Consider the following 23,490-nt stretch of genomic DNA (forward strand, 5'->3'; position numbering starts at 1 on the left):
ACTAAATATTTTTAAATTAAAAAAAAAGGTAACTCTCAGGTCTGACCTTGACTATACAGGATGGACAAATCCACGACTCAGAATGTAGATGAGGGCCTTAGCAATGACCCAGTAGAGAAACTATGATAAATAAAGACTATAATCCACCTGAACTTCTTAAATTGGGAAAAACTTCTAAATTAGAAGTAAGAACTCCCCAGTCTTGCTCATGAGGCTCTGGGACATGTTAGTGGATAAAATCAGTCTAAGTGCCAGGGGAAGGAGATGCCAGACGATACCTAGCCATCTGTCCTTGAGACAAGGCAGCATGGTCTGAGGCAGATGATGGAAATCAACCCGATAGGCTCAAGCAAGCCAGAGACACTGCTATAGTCTGTTAAGATTGCCGTAAATATGAACAGGAAATAAGAATGACAGGCATTACTAAGGAAAAGCAGGTGTGTGAGAGCAGAGCTGAATTCCAATTCACCAGGCCCTAGAAGTCTGCCCACAAGAGAGCCAAACAGAAGTTAGCTCAGCAGGTACCTTCAACTGGCCCAACACTGAGCCCTACTAGGGGGTTAAACAGACATGTTTATTACCCCTTTCCAAGCTCAGAGCATTACAAAAGAGGGAGCAGATAAAATACTAAGATTTAGAGGGAAAATGGAGTGTTGGATGGATTATTTCTTCAAATTGAAGCATCCCTCCTAGAGGGATGAGGAAGGAAGGCTCACTCCACACAGTCAGAGAAAGCTATAAAATCTTTTAAAACTCAGGGAATGTTGGGATTATACAGATGAATTGTCTTACCTGGTTACCATAATTTTAAAGAAGTACTAATGTAGCTGAACACAGTGTCACATGCCTGTAATCCCAGTACTCAGCGAGGCAGAGGTAGGTGGATCTCTGTGAGTTAAAGGCCAGCCTGGTCTACAAAGTGAGTCCAGGACAGCCAATGTTACACAGAGAAACACAGAGAAATGTATAGTGTGGATATGTCTCAATAAAACTGTTAATCTAAAAACAAAAATAAAGCAAGGCATGGTGGTGCACACCTTTAACCCCAGCATTTGGGAGGCACAGGCAGGGGGCCTCTGAGTTTGAGGCCAGCGCATCTACACAGTGAGTTCCAGGACAGCCAGGGCTACAACAGAGAAACCCCGTCTTGAAACCCAAAAAACAAACAAAAATAAATAAATAAAAGTTAAAAACCTTCAAAGGACTCAAAAAGCTTCAAGTTTCATGAGGCCCTTCCCACAGGTGTAAGCAATAAGCAACTGGTGGGAGGAAACAGGTGCAACAGCCTGAAAGCCATGCTATGAAGAGCCTTTCAGCGACCTAGCTACCTTAAGTCACCAAACTCAGGTCACTAGCCCACACTTGAACACAATCCTGTGTCCCGCCTGCTTACCAGAGGCAAACAGACATCTATTCCTGACTCTTTCAGAAAAGTCACACAAAAGCTTTGTACATTTTTTAAACAGATAACTCTCACTTACAAGAACCAAAATAGTATTTCCCCCATGTCTCAACTCCCATGATAAAGGATGAGATTCGCATGGCTGTCATAGTTAATGAGTTTTGTCCAGTAACTTCATAATTACTTTATGTAGACCATCACCAATACTCTCTTAACTCTTCTCAAAATTTTTTCTAACAATTTCAGTTTCTTCGTAAAAAATATTTTAAATATAACTCTAAACAACATAACATGAAGTTACTACTGGAATAGTGTCTTAAAAAGCCATGTTTTTAAAGAGTCTGGGCTATTATGAGTTGTAACATTCTTTGGGAATTCCTCAGGTTGGCTTTCAAAGGCACAGCCTGACTTCCTAATTATACTAAGAACCTTAGAAGACAGTAATCCAAAGGCATCTTTTTATTGGCAGGAGAGGGGAGGGCTGAGGCGGGAGAATAGAATATGTAACTATTAACAAAATGAAAAATTACTCATAATGAAATAAAAATTAGCTATTATCAACAAAAATAACCTTTTAAAAAGGAAAGGGTATCACCTTTTTTCCCTCTTGAAACATTTTAATTTCACTTCTTTGTATTTGTGCGTGTGTGTACACATGCAAGTGGAAGTGAGAGGACAACTGCCGGAGTTGGCTCTTTCCTAGCATATGGTCAGATCATCTGCCTTGACAGCAAGTGGCTTTAACCTACTAAGCTAGCTCTCACTGACCTTTATTTTCCAGTTCAAAATACTTTAGTACAGAAAATCTGGGATGTTTTTTTAAAAAACCACAAAGAAACAAAAACTAATTATGTATCATCTTATAACTCATCACTCAGTCAACAGCTCCTTACCAACACTAGACATTAGCAACATAAGGTGGCCACCAAGTCTGTAAATAAACTCTCATGCTTCTGTAGACAATAGTCTAATGAACAGGAAATGAAAATCAGGAAGGTACACAGTAAGGACAGGAACAGCATTCAGAAAGAGTATGCAATACTGTACATCATTCTCTGAATAAAAAAAAAATCTAATGCATTTTTTACATTTCAAGATATTAAGAAAGGAATATACATATTTTGCTAAAATTGTAAACCTAAAGTAGCTTGAGTAGTAGACCTGGTATCTAGCACGTGTGACACCTGGTTGCAAACTCCCCACCACCAAAAACTACAGTTAAAAGTGGCTCTCAATACTATTATAGCAACACAAATTTTGTTTACAGCTAGTCATCCTTCCTATGGGCTAAAACTGCTCCCATGTGGGTTAAATTAAGAAATGTCCTCTTTTTCAAGCATGGTAATTGCCTAAAGAACAGTATTACAGTTTTTAAATACTATTTGAAAAGAAAGTATTTTAGAATGTAAGTAAGTTCAATTTTTCATTTGTAGCAAAAAGTTAACTTTCCTCACAAACAAGCATTTTGATTTGTTTTGTTTTTTTAGACAAGGTTTCTCTACAAAGCCCTGGCTGTCTTAGAACTCACTCTGTAGACCAGACTAGCCTCAAATTCAGAGATCCACCTGCCTCTGATTCCCAAGTGCTGAGATTAAAGGCTTGTGCCACCACTGCCTGGCAACAAACATTAAAGAACTATAAGCTACAAAAACTGTGTATGTAAGTCCTTTCAGTCAACAAATGTGTGCATCCTTTCCAAATCCTGGGAATGGGTGAGCACAATTCTGGTCAGGACTGATATATTGTCAAATACATGTCCCCCTTCTCTGCAGGCCCCTACTTGTTGTCAACTGAAAACACCGAACTAAACAAAAACACCTGGTGACTCAAAAGTAAAACAGCCGGCCAAGTGAGAGCCTGGTGTCAAGTCTTAATACTGACCGGCATAGGCATGAGGGATCTGTGTGTGACAGAAAGTAAATTCCAGAGTACTCTAGAGTATTGGGTACTGCCCATCAGGCTTTGAGCCCATGCTGGCAAAAACCAAACAGTGCAAATCAAGCAAAGGAAGCAGTAAAAGCAGAGAAAAGAAATCTTGGGAGATGGGAAGGAGGATGGGGAGAGGTTAAAAAGAGAATCTTTTGTTTCCCTTCTCCTTTATTACTGGCCCTTACACAGCTGGAAGGCAGGCCGGTTTACAATATGAGCATCTAACCAGGAGGAGCTTGTATTATGTAAATATGGAGGGAGGAGGCAGCCCTATTTTACTGATTCTCTTGACTTCACTCATAGCAAGTAACTTTCTGAATAAAAAACTTTAGAGCCCTAAAAGAGACTGTGGGACTCCCAGGGGAAACAGGGGCCCTCTTCTCCATATGAGCTAATAAGTTCTAGGCTCACTCTAGACGGAGCCTCCACAAAAGAAATCTGATGAGAGGCAAAGGCTGAGACTAAAATCCTGTCAACTATTAGCCAATTTTTAGACTCTATCAAGTGAAATGTGGGCTAGATACATTCAAAGAACAAAGCAAATGCTTACAAACACTATACACACACACACACACATGCACGCTAACACAGAAGTTGCACACAGAACTGAACCAAGTCCATTCTCCAGAGGACTGAAACAGTGCTTCCACATAAAATTGAAAATGTCCACCCAGGAGGTGATGGGTGCACACCTTTAATCCCAGCAATTGGGAGGCAGAGGAAGTCAGGTCTCTGAGTTCGAGGCCAGTCTGGTTTACGGACTGAGTTGCAGGACAGCTAAGAACACAAGAAACACTGTCTGGAAAAAACAAAAAAAAAAAAAAAAAGAATGCAATCAATGAATAAAATAATGAAATAAAATAAAAATAAATGAATAAAATAAATGAAAATATCCAGTATCAAAGTGAAAACTCTCTCCCCCAACACACATACACACACCAGATAATTTGTTTACTGTGTGAGAGGAAAAAAAGACGAAAAATGCTAATCCCCCCCAAAAAAATATACCAACTTTGGAGTCATCAAGAAAGAAAATGGTAAAATGCCCGTGCACCAGCTTTGTTTGTGCAAGCAACCCTAATTAATCTGAGTAGGCCATTAAAAAGGAGGGGGCACGAATGAGGACCTGTTGGAAAGAAAAGGGGGTTCAAGAGGAAGCGGGAACAGGGTACAGAGTAATGGGTGAGTATGATTAAAATATATTACCTATGTGACTGAACCTGTCAAAGAAATCAACTTGTAACAAAAACTTTTCAAAAGTTACAATTATTTTCAGTAAGGACAACATGAGCCCTTGAAACAAATACACACATAAGTTTTCAGCATAGAAAGAAAAACTACCAAGAAAAAAAAAGTGCAAAATGATACCTTAATCCTAACAACTATATAATGCTCGAGAGAAGGTAGTAGTATGTCACTAAATGTAAGAACCAAAAAGTTCTTCTACTGACTTCACATACTTAAAAGACCATCATTCACAATCACTTGCATATCAGTATTTTTGATGCTACAAAAAAAAAAAAAAATCAGAAGGGGAAAAATTTACATGGACAAGATGGACAAGAAGAGCACAATGATGCACTGTTTACCCAATTAACTTAAATAATTAAAATAAGAAATAATCAACTCTGCACTGGTATTAGCACAGTCAATGAGGTTTCAAATAAGTAATTATTTTAGGAATAACAGAAATGTCTAATATATTAAAATAAATGTAAACATCTTAATTCATTTTATCTTAAATATAACAACTAAATACAGAAATAAAAGCAGAGAAAGTATTCAAAAATTGTCAACTAGATATAATAAGCAAAAATAATTTTCCAAAAATAAAACAAACCCTACCATTCCTTCTTCTCCCACACCATAAAATGCCATGCTATATTGTCAAGGACAGCTTCAAACTTGTGGTGATCCTTCTATCTCTGTGTCCCAGTGATGGGATCAGAGCTGTGAGCCACCAAACCCAGCTTCAACAGAAAAAAAAAAAAAAAAAAAAAGAAGTGCACTGATCTTCAGCAACACTATCAGACCGGTTTACTACTTAATCAGGACACAAACTATAGCTAGTATTGTAATCTGTAGTAGATATGTATTTTTAAATACATATTTAGTGTTATTTCCTGTGTATAAGCATTTTGCCTGAATGTATATAATACACTGTGTGTCCCTGGTGCCAGTGGAAGCCAGAAGAGGGCATCAGATTCCACAGAACTGAGGTTGTAAGCCAGCCGCACACTCTGTAAGAGCATTAACTACCTTACCATCTTTCCAGCCCCCCCAAAATTACGTATTTTCTGAAAGACAATGTCAAAGTGCTCAGCTATCAAAAGGTAAGGTTAAGAAATTACAAGGAGCCAGGTAGTGGCGGTACCTTTAATCCCAGTACTTGGGAAGCAGAGGCAGGCAAATCTCTGTGAGTTCGATGCCAGCCTGGTCTACAGTGAGTTCCAGGACAGCCATCTATCGATTAACTTTCAAAAGAGATTAACAAATATACAGTAGCACAAGAAATAAAGTGGTACCAAACAGAGGACTTTCTGTATTGAGACAAAGACGGAAAGTGAATCCTTTTTACACCTAAAATCACAGCCTGACACCTGCGTTCTAGCAGACACCCAGAACTCTCTCCCTCCTCTCCATCTACCCTGGAAAACTCTGATCTCACATGAAACAGCAGCGAAGAAAGTTGTTTTATGTTTTCAATACCATCCACAGTGGCTAAATTTTACCTACTAAATGTACATGGACCCTAAAAGTAATTTAGTCCAACACAAGCCAGGAGAATAAATTCACTTAACTTCCTAACTAAATTCACTTGAATGCAGATTGATCTCATTCAAAGATGTGTAATGTCAAAGCCACAAAACTGATATAAATTTCTTCCCCCACAATTTTATTTTCAAAAAGTTGGTACCCTACTGTGGTAGGTTAAAGGACTTTCCTGGAGTCACTCACCAACATGAGGGTTCAGATGAGAAAGATGGAAAGATAAATGCAGCACAATACTTCACTCAAATAATTTCCAATATCATCTGTGATGTTTTATAATAAAATAATATTTTGGGTAGGCAAGATGGCTCAGAGAGTAAAAGTGCTTGTGCTGTAGCCTTATGACATGAATTCAATCCCTAGAATACACATAAAGATGGAAAGCCAACTCCACAAAATTGTCCCCTGACCTCTGCAAGTGTACCACCACCTGATACGGAACTGCCACATGTGCTTTGATAGTTTATCATTAACTCTCTCATACAGTCATATAGAAGCCTTATAGATAAACTCTAAAACAGAACATCTGTTTTTAAAGAACATTTTTTTAGTTTTTATTTGTTTTGAGTCAGGGTCTCTCTAAACAGGCCTTGCTGGCCTGGAACTAGGTTATATAGACAAGGCAGGCCTTTGAGCTCACAGAGATCTGGTTACTTCTGCATCCCAAGTGCTGGGATAAAAGGCGTGTGCCATAATGACCAACTTGAAAGTTTTAAAAAATAAGTGATTTAAGCAAAACTGAAGACACAACTTCTATATAAACTGAAGAAAGACTAGAAGCCAGTTTAAAACTGACAAGAGCAACTCAAAATAACAAGGAATGTAACATGAGTGAAGAATTAACGTGGAGAATAAAAAGTACTGGAAGGATGTAAAATGCATTAAAAAGCAGCTCACGGGATTTCACAACTGATGAAGATGGGTGAAATCCCAAATTTCTGTGTCAAAATTTAGAAATACAGCTTAACTCACCAAGTACACTGAAGTCGAAAAGCAAGAAGTAAATTGAATAAAAATCTAGATTTAGGGTGAAAACAGCACGACTACAAGTGTACATTATGCGAAATACCTAGGTGATGTGGGACTGAATTAAACAAAAATCCAAAGAGGAAGTAATTCCTGAAGAGGTAACGGAAGAAATAAGAAAATACAGAGAACTAGGAGAAAAGTAAAATAAGAGGCAACAGGTCTTGAGATCAAACTTTCAGAACTGAAGACCTAATACAAAGACCTGAAGGAAAGGCACTGCATGCAAACAGAAAAGCACTTTCAGACCCGAGGCACTCTGCCAATGATTCCGCAGTGTTGGGACTGCTCAACCACTTTCTGCTTCACAACAGCCTGACAGGATTGATATTATTTGAATTTTCTTGATTTATAATGCGTGACAACTAAACTAAAACTGTTGTAGAACCACATCAAATATATGCTGTAGACTCGTGTCTCAAACAGTTTTTTTGGCTGACAGAACTGATTTAATTTCCAAGAACAAAACTAAACAAGTTTAGCATGGAGGCCCATGCTTATGACCCCAGTGTGGGCTGGCAAAAGCAGTAGCAACTCTTCCCAAGGGTCCAGGTTCAATTTTCAGGACTATGGTGGCTCACAGCTGTAATTCTAAAGGCCCCTACATGCCAAATGATACACAGACATACATGCAAACAACACACCCACACTCATAACAAAAATAACTAAGTAAATGCCAAAACCATGAACAACAACAAGAAGACAGAAGCAAGTTTCTCACATAGAAACAACGTAAATCTACAGAACTGAGTCTGTCCCTGGGGAAGATGGATCGTGGAAAGCACACTATGCAATGGTGTCATTACCAAACACATTTTAACCAAAAACTTGTTAATCTACTTATCAAATGGCTTGAGAAAATTCACCTAAACATGACGTTTATGCAATCCTCAATATGGCTTTAGAGCTCAAAATTCTTAACAATGAGCGTCCCTTTCTCTAAGAAAAACTGACCGAAATTATGTTCAACTAGACCAACTCTGCCTTTCTACCGGAACTAAGGTACTTTGGGTTTGGGGAAAAAAAAAAAAACCATACCATAAAATGCTGTGGACCTTTTAAATTATTAAAAAGCTCTAATTCACCGAATACTTACCTTACTCCTGTTTTCTTCAAAATTAACCACTGTTAAAGGCTGGTAAGGTACTTTATAAACTTCCCATATATATGGTATTTTCAGTGTGTGTAGTGTGGTCACTGGAAAGAAAATGGCCCCCACAGGCCCACAGAGAACAGCACTATTACATTAGATGGTGTGGCTTGTTGAAGTAAGTAGGTGTGACCTTGTTGGAGGAACTGTGTCACTGCAGGACAGGCTCTGAGGTCTTAAGCTACATGCAGTGTGGTTGACAAGTCTCCTGCTGCCTGCCAATCCAGACGTAGAACTCAGCTCCTTCTCCAGCACTGTTATTGTCCCCATAACAATAACGGACTAAACCTCTGACTGTAAGCCGGACCCAATTAAATGTTTTCCTGTCTAAAAGTTGCCTTGGTCATTGTGTCTCTTCACAACAAGAGGACCAAAACTAAGACATGTGAGTATGTGTATTTATGAATACGAAACAAACATGTTATACACTCTAGTGAAAATTATATTCTTGATTACTGTTTAATATTGAGTCTTAGCCAGGCTTAGTGGTACACACCTATAATCCTAGCACTCTGGGAGGCAGAGGCAGGTGGATCTCTGTAAGTTCAAGGCCAGCCTGGTCTACAAAGTGAGTCTAGGACAGCCAGAGATACATAGAGAAACCCTGTGTCAAAGGGGGGAGGGGGAGTTTCTTAAAAGCTTTGCTAGACTTAGTAAAACAACAAAAACTTTGGTAACACTGACCAAATTTAATATTGATCCAAAATACTTAACGTCCAAATTCTATTACTGTCTACTGTCAAATAATCTTCTTCAACTGTCCTCCAATTTGGAAAATATGTGCAATATAATGTGACAAATTCTCTTGAACTAAATCTCTGTAACTTTAACCTATTACTAAAATATGTAAAACTATCAAGCTACTTTCCAAGGCAAGATATTAAAAATTATACTACATGTTTCCATGTTTTACCTTGAAAAACTGCCGTTCCTTTAGTTTCTTTTTATCACCAAATTCTATAATAGTATTCTTTAGCTTTCCAAATACTTTATAAAATTATTAATTTTCAAATATCAAGCCAAGTCTGAGAAGCAGCTAAAAGCTGCTGTTATCTCTGTTTGTTTTAAATGAATGAACTAAAGCTAAGAAGAAGAAAAAAATAGATTACAACTGTATTCACTGGGATGAATGGATAAGCAATCCTCCAGTACTTGTCTAATCCTAAATGGTGGACTACCCCATCCCTCCTTGCACAGCTGACACTCTGTCCCATCTTCTTGACAACAACCATGGTAAAAACATCCATCCTGAGCAGGTGTGGTCATACACACACCTTTAATCCCAGCACTTAGGAGGCAGAGGCAAGTGAATCTCTTTGAGCTTGAAGCCAACCTGGTCTACACAGAAAGTTTCAGGACAACCAAGAATACACAATACAACCCTGTCTTTTAAAAAAAAAAAAATCCATGGCATAAAAACCAAAAAGAGTAGATGATATAAATGTGTAAATGCAGCAGAACATGGTGGGTCACAGAACTAGAATTCCAGCACTGGGGAGGCAGAGGCAGGAGGATAGCTGCACAGTGAGTGTGAGTTTCAGCCTTACTGCAGAGACAGACGAGACAGACAAGTAACACTAAGAAAAAAGGGGTGAGGGGCTATTAATTTGCTCTAATTTGGGTACTTATAAGTATGCATCCTGAATAAAGTATGACTCCTCATCCCCAAGTCCACTAATGACATCTTTCAAAAAGTTCAGTTTATGCAAAGAAATAAACAAGGAAGCCAAAAACAAAGCCACAAACTTCAGTTATGCAAACTATAGCTACAAACGTACAACACAACTACAATGGTATTCAGCTATCATAAATCAAGGGTAGAAATCATTCTTCAGGAGATAATACAAAATACATGAATATATAGGTGGATACATGAAACTCTTCAGCTTAAAATTTCCCAGTGATTCATACAATCCACCTTTCTTTCAGTTCTTTCTAGTCCTGTGGAAACATCACAATGAAAAGCTAAGACTGTTACTTTTTCTTTGTCTGAGAAGTGGTAGTAATAGTAACATAACCAAAATGAGAAGGGAATCATCAGTTTATTAAAACAGCTTCTTGATAGCAAACCCCCAAAACTGCACTGACTACCATTTCTCAAACAAACAAGCTTTATTTCTAACAGTACAGTAGTTTAATTCAGTTTCATGATCATAAAAGAACTGTGCAATTAACACTACACAAAATGCCAAAGGGTACAAGCTGGCTTAATGCTAAGGCCCTAATAAATTGCTACAAGCGAAATTTAAATCTTTACTTTTTCACAGACCTTCCAATGTACTACCTAAGTGGGTTTGTTTTATTTTGAGGGCTAGGTTTGTTTAGCCCTGGCTGTCCTGGAGCTCTCTATGTACACCAAGCTCCAGGCAGACTCAGAGGCCCAGCCCAAATGCTGGGATTAGACGTGCACCAACATACCCAGCTACTACATAAGTTTTAATCATAGAAAAGACCGTGAGCCTGATGTGGTGCTTCATATGTGTGTAATTCCAACATTCACAAGAGTGCTGCAGGAGAACAGCCAGAAGTTTAAGGGCATTTCTTTTGCTCTTAGCAAGGAATATGATCCTCCAAAATCTCTCTCTTTAAGCTTCTGTTCACTGTGAGTTGCTTGCTTGTCTTGGTACACTCTTCAGCTTTGTGGGCCTCAAGCATTGCTACAGAACAAGTATTATCAACCCCTCAGACTGTAGATCCACTCAGGAGAAAGTAACCATCCCTGAACACGCATTTTCTCACACCTATCAATAGGAGCTACACTACTAAAAATGGGCCGTCTGGGCTGGAGAGATGGCTCAGCATTTAAGAGCACCGGTTGCTCTTCCAGAGGTCCTGAGTTCAATTTCCAGCAACCACATGGTGGCTCACAACCATCTATACCCTTGAATACCCTCTTGTGGTGTACAGGTATAAATGCAGATGGAGCACTCATATAGATAAAATAAATAATCTTAAAAAAAAAAAAAAAGGCCCTTCCTTTTACCTAAGCTTCTCTCAACACTTAATCTAGAATTTTACGATGCCGTTTTGAAGAGTGTTAGATAAATGGTTTGTTGTCACAGGCAATCGTGATGCTAAAGCTATGCAAAAGAAAAAAAAATGGCCCAGCTTAGTGCTTCACACCTTTAATGGCAGCACTTGGGAGATGAGAGGAAGGAATCCATGCTGAGTTCAAGGCCAGCATGTTCGGTCCAGGAAAGCCAAGGCTACAGAAAAATCCTGTCTCAAAAAAAAGAGAAAGTGATTAAAAACTAATTTACCTTTAATGACTGGAATTTTTTTTGAGATAAAGCAAAAATGAAATACAAGGAAAAAAATACAAAAACACAGAACCTAGTTATATTCCAAATGATCACATTAACAGAGGAAAAAAGACTAAACAAACAATATTTGTACATGGTTGTTTAACTGTATGTTCTCAGGCTAACCAGAACAACAAATTATAAGCAAGTATTAAGTCTTGGCTAGTAGTATCTGGACAGACATAAGCCTTACTCTTGGACCAGCGTCTATGTGCTTTAGGACTGAGTGAATTATAAGCATCAGTTCCCAGCCTGTGGGTCTTTCCCCTTTGGGGGCCACATATCAGATAGCCTGCATATCAGACGTTTACATTACAATTCATAACAGTAGAAAAATGACAGTTATGAAGTTACAACAAAAATAGTTTTATGGTTGGGAGTCACCACAACATGAGTAACTGCATTAAAGGGTAGCAACATTAGGAAGGTTGAGAACCACTGCTGTAAATACATTTGGACCTTGTGAACATATGATGAGCTCATGGCTTTGTAGATGTGTCTAGAATTGTGTTTGTATGTGTATAAAATAAAATGTCTAGCTTAATCTGCTGACACTTATAGCAACCACACAAAGCCTGAGAAATAGTAAGAGTTTGGAAAGGAATACCTTACAGTATCAGAAAATAAAAGAATATTCCAAAACCTGGTTACCACATGTAAAAGTGTCCAAGGTCAGCTTGAAGCAGCTCCAATTAATTAAAACTGACCATGGGGGGGCAGGAGAGATGGCTCAGAGGTTAAGAGCACTGGCTGCTCTTCCAGAGGTCCTGAGTTCAATTCCCAGCAACCACAAGGTGGCTCATACTATCTGTAATGAGATCTGGTGCCCTCTGCTGCCATCTGGCATTCAGGTACACATGCAGGCAGAACCCTGTATACATAATAAATAAATAAATCTTTCTTTTTAAAAAAAAAAAACTGACCATGGAAGATTGTTAAAGGCCAACAAATAAAAAAAGAATCCATGAGTTTACAAAAATATCCACAATTACATTCACAAAAATAAGGAGACAGTAAAGCTCACAGACGCAAAGAAATACAGTCACAACAAACTTACCAAATAACACAGTGACTATATTAGTACTAACTGACCCAGGCAAGACATGAATATACACAAAACAAGTGGGAAAATTCTGGGGGATGTTTTTTATATGTGCATCAAAACATCTCTCCAATAAGAGACATGATACAAATGTAGAGAAAGCAAAGAAACCTGTAGCCAAGAGCCACCATTCCTGCTAATGATACAGATGCTCCTAAGTCAGGATTTACAACGGTACTTCTGAAGGACTCCTGCCAAAGACAGGTAACATGAACCTACAGAGCAGACAAGTAAATACAGAGAATTCTTAAATTGCCCTGCTATCAACCACCACCACCCCAACCTCATAGAAAAAAAAGGAGTGGCTGTTTGAATTAAAAGAAATAAGACAAACATTAAGATGTGAGGTAGAAATTATTCTATAAGAAAAACTTAAGTACAATATAGAGTGAAAATTGGAAAAGATCTTCAAAAATATCTGTTAACTTCTCAGTGGAAATACTGTATTATGATTAAGCAAATATCCTTTAAAAAGAAAATAAACAGCTACTCAGAGGTAACTGGCACTCTGAATTCAAATTTACTCTGAAAATACAAAAAAAGTTTGTGTTTATGTTGTTATAAAGAGAGAAAGCAAATGTGTTTAACATGAAGAACCTGGGGCTAGAGAGATGGCTAGGCAGTTAAGAGCATTTGTCCCTCTTACAGAGGGCTCACGTTCAATCCTCAGCACCCACACAAGGTGTCACAGCCATCTCTAACTCACAGGGGATCTGACACTCTCTTCTGACTTCTGTCAGATGCTTACTCAATGCACATACATACACATAGGCAAAGCACTCAGATACATAAAACAACAAATCTTTTTTAAAAAACAATCTGGATGAACACTGCACCTAAAATTTTTGTCTTGCAACTTTTCTACAAGTATGTTTCAAATAATTAAGAAAAAAATATGTGGACATGATGGCATAAGTACTAAAAATTTAACCAATGGGCCTTCTTTACAAAAGGCAAGGAAGAGGACTGGAGAGGGTCTTGCAATCCTCCACCATGGCACCCTGGGGGTGGGTTGCCAGGTGAGTTTGAACTCTAAGCTTGTGGAGGCGTCACCCAAGTAAAGTGGAACCTGTAGGCAGTGTCCTAGTGGCAGCCAGGTATCTAAAGTTACAGGCCTAAAACCCAGCTGGCCTATACATCTACAAATTTCTGAGAGGCACCTTGTCTCTGCAGGCTGGATGTCACTCTGGAAACAAAGGCATCGTCATAAACAACATCAATGATGGCACCTCACACAGCCCTTACAAACATGCACTGGTGGCTGGAATTGGTCAATTCAAGTGACAGCTACTATGGGCAAGAAGAAAATCATCAAGAGATTAAAAACCAAGTCCTTTGTGAAAGTTTACAACTACAATCACCTCGTGCCAAAAAGGTGCACTGTGCCTATATCCTTAGACAAAACTGTAGTCATAATAATAATGACACAGAGACCAAGCTCTGAAACACAAGGTAAGGCTAGAGGTCAAGGTCAAGTTTGAAGAAGGATATACAACAGGGAAGAACAATGGTTTTTCTAGAAGCTTTACTTTTTGGTCTATTTTTGTTTCCATCATTAAAAAAAAAAAAGAAAAGAAAAAAAAAAGCAAGAAATCTGCACAGGGATAAAACACACACTTTTCTGTTCCTGTTCAATACCTACAAGTGCAATTCACAATGGTCAACCTCAGTTTCCTGTCTACAAATGGAATAGCACCCACCCAAGCTTTCACGCAGTTCTAAAGTGTGGCTGAAACATGGTAACTGTTTGGGAGGAGGAAGAGAGTAACACAATAAGCACAAATGGCCCTCCATATCTGTGGCTTCTGCATCAGTGAGTTCAGCAACCACAAATCAAAATTTGTCAGGAAAAAACTGTACAGAACATGCGCTGACTTTTTTTCTTCCCTAAATGATATGGTACAACAAAGCTTCACTGAGTGCTTGCACTGTACTCGGTACTAGAAGTAACCTAGAGATAACTGCAAATGTATAGGAGCATGTGAATAGACTATATGCAAATCACAGGCCTTTTTCTGTAAGAGACTTGAACATGTAAAAACCTGGGGATCTGCAAGGCAGAGAGGGTGCTGTCCTAGAATCAATCCCCCTTGGGTATCCAGGAAGATTTTTAAAGTCACTCATTTTTATAAAAGTACTAGAAACATGTAAGCTAGGCATTGTCCATCAAAGTGAACAGCTGTTACAAAGATAATTTAATATACAAATGTTTTGTCTGCAGAAAATTTACTTGATTTATGTGAAGGGGAGAAAAGATTTTTAAAAATTACTTGGTGGTTGACAGAGGGGCTCAATGAAAAGGTGCTTACCATACCTGAGACACTAGGTTCAGTGGACAGAAACAAACAAAAACTTTAATTAAAGGTCTGTTTACTGAATACTTGAATTACTTTGAAAAGCACTACTGAATTAAAGAAAGCCATTAAGCCAGTTTGGGCAACCTTTACAGTACACTATGCAGAGATATCAGCGTTGCTCCCCAGGCTTCACACTGAAGTATATGACTTTCAGTGTTTTGTACTTTAGCTATGGGGAAGAAAAGGAGCTCTGAGGAACATAACAAATTCAGAAGGTGTTAAACAAAGATAACAAGTTTTTTCCATACTTAGACCAAGGAAAAGCTTTTACTTTTTCAAAATCTATTACTTTTCTAAGAGTTAAACTTTCACTGCCATTTAACAGAAGCTATACGTGGAATAACTATCTCAGTTGCAGATGGAATGACCCTTAAAGCTACATCTTACAATAGTTGTGATTCTAAAGATGAAATGAAGGGTTTTTAAATACGTGAGTAATTTTCAAGTAAAATTCAACAGTACTATTTCCCACTATTGGGGAAAACTGCCATCTAAGAGCTGGGCCTGAAAAAGGATCCCAGCAGCCCCCAGCCAAGGAAGAATGCTGGAACCAAGGGCTGAGGAAAAAAGGGCTACAAGAACATAAGCCCCAAGGGGAAATAACGGTCTTCTGTCTCATGTATCACTGTCTCTAAGAAGAGAGACATTTTCCTGGTGTATGATAAGCATTTACTAAGAAACTAACAACAGATCAAAGAATGAAATCCTAGGCCTTTCAAATCAACCTATAAAAATGACAAATAATTTAAGTTGCACATTTTAAAAGCTCACTTGCTATGCGTCAGTCAACACTGTCTGCAGAGAACATAAGCAGTCTATTTTTCACTCTTAATGATAAGGTAATGCCAAAACCTGAGGTACTTCTTGACCCAAACTTACAAACCCATTCCTACATCTTAATTTGGTTTTATCAGTTCTTATGATGTAGAATGATAAAGATGAAATAAGTACACAAAATCTGAATCACGAAGAGCAAATAGCATGTTTATCACCATCATTTGAGACAATCTTGAAAGCAATCACAGGCTACAGATAGTGCTCCAGCCCTGGCTTCTTTACTCTCAGACATCTAGCCGGACCTCACCCCTCCAGCAGAAAATATCAAATCTCATCTAGTTTGTTTCTCTACTCCTATAGCATACCTCATTGATTTATTTCCAACCATTACTTTATGAGGTCTGTAAGTAGCTCATATTAATTTCAAAAATGTAGTGAAATTATGTAGAACAGAATGCAAATAAATTTAATGCAAATTTATATATGACATATGTCACTATTAAACCCAGTAACTTTTCCTTCCCCATTTTTAAAGAAATAACAAAATTTCTTTTAAAGCAATTAAGCTTTATTCTCTACATGATCTTTGTAAGATTACTAATGTGTTATAAGTGGCACACTCCACCTGCTTCCCAAGTACTACCATACAAGCAATACAGAATTTCACTACCAAGATCTAAGCCTGCCATTTCCCAGAGAGCCTGCCTTATGTGGGTTATAATCATCTTACTATGCTTCTTGTGTCCATGCTGCTGGAAAAGCAGTCTGTACAAGCAGGAGAAGAGGCACAATCCTGAGAGAAAGGAGAAAGACGTTGAGAAAACACAAACAGACAAAATGAGCTCACTAAAGAGTCTGAGCTCAGCCAGTGTTCAAGGTCATGGTTGCTCACATTTTTGTCATATTACTATGAGTTAGAAACTGTCCATTAACAGCAAATCTGGCCCTAGAAAGAGGTATCTGAAATTGCATATGAAAGTAATAAAATCAACATTAACTCTAAATTACCTATTGCAAACGATCATAAAGCATGACTGTTCAGGGGAGTGGAGATATACATATCCCTTAAATATCAACAGAATCAATCTTACAAACAATGCTAGTCTAGAATGCCATGGTTTAAAAATATATGGATTTCAACAGTGATCATTCTTTTGTGACCTTGAATGGTTGAGATTATACACACTCAAATCATGCAGTTTCAAAAATCTATTTAATGTGAGTCACTCTTGTAATCTAAATTTGAATTACTGTGGGTAAGAAAAGAACTTACTGTATAATCATTTTAAAGCAGTAAATCCAAGACAGCTTGAACACAGTTACTCCCCAACATAAAACTCTTACCTGCCCTAACTGAAACCCACAATGGGGAAGGACCCCCGTCCCACTTAAGTGAAATCAAAAATAGATTAAGACATCTGATTTAAAATTTTTCACCTAAACTATATTTCTACAATGCCCTAAAAATTACCTTTAAAGCAATGCTTAGGCATACTCAGTCCTCATAAACATAACTGTACTTATTAGTCAAAGACTCTTCCCACTAACAGAATACCCAAGTTAAAGAAAAGAAACCCTCTGCGCATTTTAAAAGCACATGTCCAGGGCTTTTACCAGTCACTAGTAAGCCATCATTCCTGTGGGGTAGGCTCGTGTGGGTTCTACACTATATTCTAAATGCTGGGTTGTGCACCGAGGATCAGTGCCAGCCACTGTTCTCCCTGAGCTTGTAACCTGGGTAAAGAGTCATTATTAGGAGGCAAAGTACAAAGTGTTGTTAGACTAATGAAACCTAAATCCATGATTCTCAACCAAGATTATGTTACTCCTCCCTTAAGAGATAATTGATAATGCCTGAAGACAGGAGATGGATGGCACCGACAGGGAGAGTGCTACACAGCAGCTAGTGTGTAAAAGCAGAGATGCTGCTAAATGACCTACAAGGAAATATACAGCCCCAAATATCAGCAGCACAAAGCTAGGAAGCAATCTAAACCACTGGCGCAGAGGGAGGGTCATGTTAGAAATCAAAGAAAAATGTTCTACAAATGCTTCCCATAAGCATTTTTCCTGAGCCATGAAGAAAAAATTTAAAAACCAAAAACAAATTTCACGTTATTCCACCTTTATCATTTTTCTCAACCAACTTATGGCTTCTACTATAAAAAGTTCTGTACTCATACAAATCGTCCACTCTGAATACAAAACTAAGCACAACGTAGAACAAGGAAAGGCACTGGGTATTCGAGTGACTCTAAGAGTGTGTGTCCTACACTGGTAAGCAAAGGATGCCAAGGACAAAAGACCACCACAGACTTAGGTACCCTAACAAGGACAGACAGGGCCAGCTGTGCTGCTCATGCCTGTTATCTTGCTTCAAAGGCTGGGGAGGCAGAGGCAAGAGGACTCTTCCAAATTCTAGACTAGCCTCTTCTAGGTCCAGGGCTGCCGATACTACAAATACTCTATCTTAAAAACAGTTTGGTCAATTTTTAGAAAGATGATAAAAGAATCTTTTCAGAACTCAGAAAATGAGGTAAATACAACAACTAAAGTGCAATGAATTTTCCTTTCTACCTTATAGTCAGCCTAGCAAGAAAAATGAAGCATATCATGGGGCCAAGTGGTCTACACTAACATAACCAGATATAAAAACAACCTACAGAAATCCATCACCAATGCAGACTATTATTATTTAAGGTAAAGATTTACTATTTGTTCTTTTGATATGTGAAAAAGATACTAGGGCTTTTGTTAATTAAATGACTCCAATATACAAGCAAAATTCGCCGCTATTTTTCTCCAGGCATAACCACTGCAAACTCACTCTTATACTTTTTTTTCATGTATTACCTTAAAGAATGAGATTTGAAATTTCTTCTCCAATTGCACTGAAATTTTCTAAAGAAGATATCATGTAAAGCCATTCCCTTTCCTTTCTCTTTTCAAAAACAAAGATGATACAGAGGAGGAGGCCCCTCTAGCATGGCCTCCATGCCCTTGGCAGTGTCTCTGAGCAGGGCATGGACAGTGGCTCATGTAAGAAGGCTACCAAGAAACACTGAAGACAGCCCCAGTGCAGTCCACACAGCTAAGTTGTAAGAAGTGAGCACTTGGAACAGCAACAAGTAGAGTATCTCATAATGACTAAGTCCATTGCTGCTTCACTCAAGCTTTGAGTCTCAGGGTCTTCTAAAGTAAGGGCAAACTTTCTCTTATATTTAAGATCATGAGCCTAGCCTTTAACAACTGAGCCGTCTCTCCAGCCCACTTTCTCTCATTGTATCAGAATTAACAATAATGGCCATGGGATAACTCATTCAACTCAGGATAATGACAAGGAATTTACCACAAAATTCTGGAACAAAAGATCTCCTGATATAGTAATCTTCAATACAGTGGTAAAGGACAGAAAAATCCTTTGAGAAATTAGGAGGAAATTGATAGATGACTCTAACTAAAAATCATTCACATTCTGCAGATTAATTGAAAAGAAAGAAAGAAAGCTGTATTCTTAGCTTCATAATCTCTAGCATGTTATTTACAAGCTAATGTTTTCTGCTAAACAGAAAACTTAGCAGAAATTTAACAATCCTCCCTCCTCAACCTTCTAGGTGCTGGAATTACAAGTGTGTATCAGGACACCCAACTTTCATATTCTAAGCGTCCAAAGGTTTAAAAATGTCTTGCTTACAAACAGTAATGATAATTCTTTGAGCTAGCCAGGAATGCAGTGCCACACACCTGTAATCCCAGCACTCAGGAAGCTGAAACAGCAGCAAGACCCTGTCTCAACAATACTAGTAAGTTATTATTACCATGAGCTAAATTTTGATGCTTTAAAAGCCAAATTCACTGTGAGCTCTTGAAAACATGATTTCCTCCAAACCTGTAATTCAGACTTACGGAACAGTAATGAATGAGCTGCTCCAGTGCTCAAATGCAGTAATAAAAATGCACAATAGCAGCCACATATGCAGAATGTTATAATCTACTTCTTTTCTAAATTAACAAGGCTATGCAGTTTGTGCTTAAACAAAAGTACAAAGGACTAAGGCTGCTATCAGAGAAGCTAAGGGAGAAGGACCACAAAATAAATACAAGTCCTGTCTGGACTACAGAGAGAGCTCAAGTGTTATCAACCTGGGTAATCTATGTGGGGACTTCTCTCAAAAAAAGAGAACTGGGATGTTGCAGCTTGGTGGTGGAACCCTTGCCTGGTACATAGCAGCCTTACGTACAATTTCCAGTCTGAGGGGCAGTTCTGGGCCTTCCCTAAATGTACTTCTGTTCCACAACTCCAAGTCCATCCTCTTTTTTTAAGTTAACCCTACTTTAATTGAAGTTTACTTCATTATCAAAACAGAAAGGTAAAGATTTAATTTGCCTGAAATCCTTAGGGGAAAAGAAGAATGTGGAGTGCTACAAACCAAGACTGGACCCCAACACTCTGCTCCAGTAGATAGGAAGGAAGAGTAACCTCTTACGATGGTTACAGGGGTGTGACCATCGGACCTTCTGTCCTTCAGCCCCCCACCACCACCATTCCTTCTCCGCTGCTCTCTACCCTCAGAGCACCAACACCTGTCATTGTGGAGATCTCCTATTAAAACCTCTTGTGGGGAGCAGGGCAGATACATTAGGGATCTCCTAAATAAACAGGGAAACGCACCTTCAAAGAAAGGGGTTAAAGCCAGTAATTTGGAAATAAGAGAAAGGAGGTTTTTATTTTGTTTTGAGAGAGGATCTCTCCATTATAGCTCTGGCTGTCCTGGTCTGTATGTAGACCAGGCTGGCCTTGAACTCCCACAGATCCAGCTGACCTTCTGCCTCTGAGTGCTGGCATCAAAGGCATGTGCCACCAGGCCTGGATAAGAAGGGAGTTTTTTCTAACTAAAGAACTTAAATATTAGCGCTCTATACAGGAAATAAAAAAGCCATCTGGCTACTTTCCTATACAGTTAAAAATTTTTGAATAGTTAACTGCAGTTATAACTAAATCCCTTTTATTCCATATCCTAAATATAGATCATTGGGTGGGAGAATTAAGCTTTATATAAGGGTTTAACTGTACATATTATAAATTATAAACTCACAAGATCTCCAAATGCACTGCTCTCATTATCAGGGAGTTCACCACTACTTCAAGTAATATGCTAAGGCAGGTGGCAAGAACTTCATCTAACTTTTAACCCCTTTGGGCGCATTTCCCAATGCTACCATAAAGAAAACAAAAAAGAAGAAAATTTGGATGAAATTGCAGAAAGGCATTTACAAACACTGTCCCATTTGGACATCCACAAATGTTATTTAAGAAATTCAAGTACTTCTGACATTAATGGTCTTATTACCAAAGTAAAGCATTAGCATTTCCCAATCAAAAGTTCTGAAAGCTATGCTAATTAGCTTGTATTTAAATATTTTTCTACAAGGTACAAAAAGAGGACAAGGATAATGCTGAGCCAGAATTTGCTACATTTAATGTTCGAATCGAATATTGCTTAAAAAGAGATTGGATTTATTTTTTCCAAAGCCTGTCTTCCAATCAGATCAGTAAATTCAGCAAACGGTGAAAACTAGACACCTGCATTAAAAAAAAAAAAAAAAAAAAAAAAAATCTGCTTGGCCTGACACCTGAATGAGCCCGGGGCAAAGGATTCTCCCGGCTTCGTCCCTGCTGGGTGCACAATGTTTCCCCAGCGGTTGTGTCTTTCTCCCTAACTTTAAGCGGAAGGACAAGTAGAAATAGAAATAAGTAAATAAGTAAATAGGAAGAGGAGGGAGGGGGGAAACAGCAGAATAATGTTGCCTCCCTACCAACCATCCAATTAGCTAAGTCCCTGGTTGGCAAGTCACCTAGTCAACAGAACCTCAATAATAAACAGTACGTGTAACGTGACCAGGATCACCACCCCGTCGGTCCTCTCCCGGGCCTCGCCCCCGTGTGTCAGCCTCCTCGATCACCGGGGAGGACCTCGGAGCGATGTCCCGGCACTCCTGAGACCCCGCAAGGCCACGGGCTGCGGGTGGGCGGGCCAGGCCTCGGTGGAACCCACCCGGGAGCGCGGCGCGGCCGCCTCGGGACCCGGCCCTCCCCGGCCCTCCCCCGGCGCAGCCTGGCCCGGGGAGGGGCGCGGGCCGCTCCCCTCCCCCACGGCCGCCCGGCCGCCGTCGCCCCACCCGGGGGAGCCGCGGCCCGCGCCCCGGCCCGGCACGCGAGCCCCGGGCCGGGCCTGGCGGGAGGGCCGGGCTGCGGTACGAACCTCGCTGTTGAAGGTCTTCACGGCCTCCATGTTGTCTGCGCAGAGGCCCCGGGGCCCGGCGGAGGGAGAGGCGGCGGCCGGCGCGCGTGGCGTGAGGGAGGGCGGGCGACGGGCCCGGGAGGCCGCGGAGCACGGCGGGCCGGCGACGCTCCTCAGCGCCGGCGAGGCCCCGGCATGGCCGCGGGGCGGGCGCAGCGGGCGGCACGGAGGCCGCCGGGGCGGGTCGGCGGCGGGGGAGGGGCTGGCGCGGCGCCTTCTCTGCTTCTCCGCCCCGCTCGGCCGCGGCCTCCACGCTCAGGCTCCGGTCCCCTCCACTCTCCACCCCCTTCTCCTCCTTCTCTTCCTCCCACGGGCTCCTGGGTCACCTCCCTGACGCCTAGGCCGCGGGAACCTGCAGCGCGCAGCGAAGACACAGGAGGAAGCGCTGACCGCGGCGGCTGCGGCATCCAATATGGCGGACGCGGTCGGGCCGCGCACTCGGAGTCGGCGGCGCCCGGCAGCGCGCCCCCTGGCGACCGGACCGCGCGAGGCCCGAGGCGGCGCCAGACCATCGAGACGGCGCGGGCCAGAGCGGCCCGAGTCGCTGCGGCGGGAGCGGGACCCGGCTCTGGGCTGCCCGCGGCCCCGGGGGCGAGCGCCTCGGCGCTCGCCGGCGGGGCCGCTCCGGGTGGCGGGTCCCGGGGAGGAGCGCTGCCTGCGAGAAGCCGCGGAGTGCGGGGGAAGCGACCGAAGCGGGGAACCACAGCGCCTCCCCGGCCGCTCCCCGGTGGGCCGGGCGCGGGGCTGACCGCCTTGGAGAACTTTAGTGGGTCTCGGAGTCCTCGACGTCGCCGTGGGCCCGGGCGAGCCGCGGCGGCGGGGAGCGGACGCTGCACACAAAAGCCGGCCCCGCACGCGTGCAGCCGCCCTGCGGGAAATGCCGGCTGCGCGAACCGGGCTCAGGCACTTCGCAGGCGGAAAGGAGCCCAGGACGCCCCGTTTGGACGCAGAAACAGAACCCGTGGGGGGTTTGGGTTATTCTCTAGGAATTCGGCCTCAGGTTCTCGGAGCTGAGGGTGCTTGCGGATTTCAGGATGGAGACGTGCCGAAGAGCCTTCGTGCTTATTTGGAAGTTGGACGGCGGAGAGGATGCTGTTCCCACACGTACCGCCACCCCTTGTTGAAAGTCGTTTGCCTTCGCTCTCCCCGAATTCACGCAAAGGAACCGGGGTGGGGGGGAAATGAGCTGCTGCTTGCAAGTATTTCCTAAGAGCTATGTCCGGAGCCCAATGAAACACAAAGCAAGTTCCTCCATAATGTTTTAGAGTCTTTTAACAGCTTCATTCACAGCTTTGCTGTTGGTGCTGGCTGTTTCAAAGGTAAAAAAAAAAAAATGATGGGAAGCTCCCCCCCCCCTTTTTTTTAACCTGC

At 41.0% G+C, this 23,490-nt stretch overlaps 1 protein-coding gene across 9 annotated transcripts in view; it reads right to left on the reverse strand.

Moving 5' to 3' along the window:
• The window catches only part of Scaf8 (SR-related CTD associated factor 8), a 195,343-nt gene extending 172,814 nt beyond the window's left edge, over positions 1-22,529 (reverse strand). For 7 of the 9 annotated variants that reach the window (XR_009588012.1, XR_009588013.1, XR_009588011.1 and 4 more), the window contains exons 1-2: positions 22,081-22,264; positions 16,548-16,610 (exon numbers count right to left, since the gene is read on the reverse strand). Coding sequence is in view for 3 of the 9 variants with exons in the window: in XM_060373458.1 (XP_060229441.1) it covers positions 16,548-16,610; positions 22,081-22,110 (93 nt within the window). In the remaining 6 variants the exon portion in view is untranslated. Of the gene's footprint in view, positions 1-16,547; positions 16,611-22,080 lie in introns of all 9 variants that reach the window. The other 2 variants (XR_009588016.1, XM_021648990.2) reach the window with 2 other exon arrangements.
• Between the last annotated feature and the right edge of the window lie 961 nt (positions 22,530-23,490).

Source organism: Meriones unguiculatus, chromosome 20 (genome assembly GCF_030254825.1).
Source record: "Meriones unguiculatus strain TT.TT164.6M chromosome 20, Bangor_MerUng_6.1, whole genome shotgun sequence".
In the NCBI taxonomy this organism is placed as follows: Eukaryota; Metazoa; Chordata; class Mammalia; order Rodentia; family Muridae; genus Meriones; species Meriones unguiculatus.